The 3,098-nt window shown below is 41.5% G+C and overlaps 1 protein-coding gene across 1 annotated transcript; it reads left to right on the top strand.

The window, feature by feature from the left end:
* Window positions 1-1,117: 1,117 nt before the first annotated feature.
* Window positions 1,118-2,551, top strand: TEOVI_000210300 (variant surface glycoprotein (VSG), putative; the record flags this gene model as incomplete). The annotated part of the gene is made up of 1 exon (XM_067225226.1): window positions 1,118-2,551. One exon carries the CDS (start codon window positions 1,118-1,120, stop codon window positions 2,549-2,551), a length of 1,434 nt encoding a protein of 477 aa, XP_067081327.1.
* Between the last annotated feature and the right edge of the window lie 547 nt (window positions 2,552-3,098).

Raw genomic sequence — 3,098 nt, 5'->3', positions numbered from 1 at the left:
AAAATGGAGCATATTTGCAGCACTGCCGTTTTGGTTATTTTCTACTCCAGCACTTTTGATACAGTGGACCATATCGGGGTTGTGCAATAAATACGGAAAGTTGATGGAGAAAAGTCTAACACCCTCTGCTCCGCATCCTTACCAATAGAATGAGTGGCAGCAGCTCACTTAGATGAATCACTTCCCCCTGACAAGAATAGTTTAACAGAGGGCAGGCGAAAGACACAGTGTTTGGCCTTTTACTGTTAAAAGCTGCAGTTACCTCAATTTATTTATTTATCAAACATCGCAAGACACAGCCTCCATCATTTAGTGTAGCTGCTTTGTAAAAGACTTGACAGTAAGGGAAGGACGTGGATGGCTCTTCAGAAGGAACTGAATGTTGCAGCTGTGATAGGAATTCGTATTTACTTCAGATAACTCGTCAGAAAGAAAACAGGGTGTGAGGTGTTGGGAGGACATTTGGGGTCACAGTAATGCGGAAACGCGGCGACACCCACTCCATGTTGAATTTATATCCACTCTGTTAAAGAGCTGGTAAATCGGTTATCCGAAACACCTTCTTACCCATAGAGTGCAAAGTGAAGAATACAAACTGACATTGACACTCTTCATTACTTCCAACATGTATTACACATTCCACTCGGATGTAAGATATCGTGTGATTACAGGAGTTATTTCAAATATCAAGAGAGCTATAGAGAGTAATAGTCTCCTGATCTTTTTTCACCCAATCTGTCATTTCATATAGTTTCTTCCATGAGATTTCGATGATACGTAACAATAATGTGTGGTGGAGCGTATATGTAAAAAGAGGAACTGACGGCAATTTCACCCTTGTCACCGGGTAAAATAAATTAGGAGCTATGGAAGACTTTCTCATTGAGGGTTATGACCCTTCCACACTTTTTCATGGGATTCGTGCGAAGGGAAAACAGAAAAATTATGTTTTAGCAGTAGTCATGAAAATCTTACTTTTTTGTACCTGAACTAATAACCCTGAGAACACTGAAACACTTCCATGAGATGTGTGGAAGAATGTCAAAATGTCAAGAAAGCTCGAAATACTTCACTTTTTGGTTCTTTTTTTGATTTTGCTAGAGGACAAGGGTGAAACATGCAAGGCACTATGTACTGGGTTGTATTTTTAGTGGCGGTACTGCAGGATAGTCATTTAGTGTCGGGGCAGGATATAGTCAACCAAAAAGAGTTTGAAGCGTTGTGCCGAATTGTAAATTGGGCAGAAGAAGGACTGAAGCAGATAAATTTGGCACGACAGATTACCCAAGAAGCTCTAGACATAGGCGTGAGATATCTTGAAGCAGTCGGTGAGGAAGAGGGTACTAAACTCGCCGACAAACAAGAAAAGTCTTGTATGAGCAATGAAATGGAGAGTCGCGAGAAAAACTGTGTGCTGTACAAAAAATTTTGGGAAGTGGCAGAGGAAGCATTAAACGAAAAGCATGCCAGATTGCAAGCGCCTCACAGAGCAGTGAGTACTTTGGAATATCATACAATGGAAAAAATAAGAGAAAAAGCTATAGAGGCAGCGGATATATATCACCACGTTGGAACGAAACTCTTTGACCTCAAAGCAAATAATATGGAAGAAGAACTTAATAAAGCACTTTATGGAGAAATGTACTCAGTAGATGAAATAAAGCCGGGAGGAGACAGAAGCAGAGTGTGCGGACAAAATTTGCAACGGTTGCAGAGCACAGGAGGACAATCACTAGCGGTGGATTTGTTGTGCTTGTGTGCAACACACAGATCGTGGAGTAGTGGAATAAAAGTATGCTGCGCAGACTGCACTACGGGAGACAATAGAGACGAATGGAATCCAGAATCAAACAGCGCGCACCGCTGGAAATTTCTGAAACAAAAGTGTGCAGAGGTCAACCCAACATACGGTAGCACAGGGAAAGGCCTGCGCGACGCACAAAATAATTTTATAAAGTTACTAACTGAAGTAGATACGGCACCGAGAAACAAAAATATTTACAAACTTGGAGAAAGGCAAAACAACAGAGTAAACGGCTGCAGTGGCGACCGAAGTAAAGTACATGGAATATGTGTCCTATATCACGTACGTGGAGAAGAGTTGCCCTGGCTGAAAGCGTTGCAAAAGGTAGAAAATGAAATGAAAGTTACGCTGAAAGATAAAGAAGATAAGTCAGCAAAACTAGAGAGAATTAAAGAGCTAAGTCAAGAGATAGAAAGCTTAATCAAAGGTGATACGGGGCGAGGAAGACAACGGGGAAGACAGAAACGGAGTGTGAATCCCGAGAACAGTGTCGCAGAAACCCCAACTGCCCCGAGCGATCCAACACAGTCAACCACAGATACCAATGAAAAAAAGAGAGGTGAAAGGAAACCGACATCAACAGGTAACAATGCATCCAAAAGCTACGGTGGAGACGAGGATGATTCTTACGATTCCGAATGCGATGGAGAAAACTTAGCATGCTCGAATTCACCAGCAAAGCCAACAGTAAAAAGCAGCAAAAGTGCTATGAATGGTCCACTGGGATTAATTTTGCTTTTGGTATAAACGAAAAGCTCCAACACAGGGTAAAGAAAAAAAGATGGAATTGGTTGTGTTTGCGGCATCTCAATATTCCACACGGAGTGGGATGGTGTGCATTTCAAAACTTGTACAGGAGACATGTGATGCGTCAGAGCAATCGTGCTCGGCAGTAGAGCCACCCAGGAACCCGCAACGAGAGAAGGAAATGTTGGGAGGGTTTATGCTTCGTGATACTAGTAATGCGTATTGTTGAGAACCTTTTCATATTAAAAGAAACACTACAAAAACTGAGAGCATATCCGAATGATGGAACAGCTCATAGAGGCTATAAACAACTAAAATGTACCAGCCGTACTGAGTGGGTGGTGTGAAAATAAAAAGGGATATGTTGTAGAGAATGTCGATACAGGAAGGCTACACATATCAAAAAGAATAATAAATACAGAAAAAGAGACGCCATAATATTTTACTGAGCTCCATGCAGGAAGTGCAAGGGATATTTCCAATGGGGAAGTTGGGAAGGTTAAAAAAAAAGGCGAAAACATATGAGTGATAATGTAAATATAGTCTG

This window comes from Trypanosoma equiperdum, assembly GCF_001457755.1.
Source record: "Trypanosoma equiperdum strain OVI genome assembly, contig: ctg_494, whole genome shotgun sequence".
NCBI classification, from domain to species: domain Eukaryota; phylum Euglenozoa; class Kinetoplastea; order Trypanosomatida; family Trypanosomatidae; genus Trypanosoma; species Trypanosoma equiperdum.
Note: the sequence above shows the minus strand (reverse complement) of the source record. Positions and strands in the feature narration are given on the sequence as shown.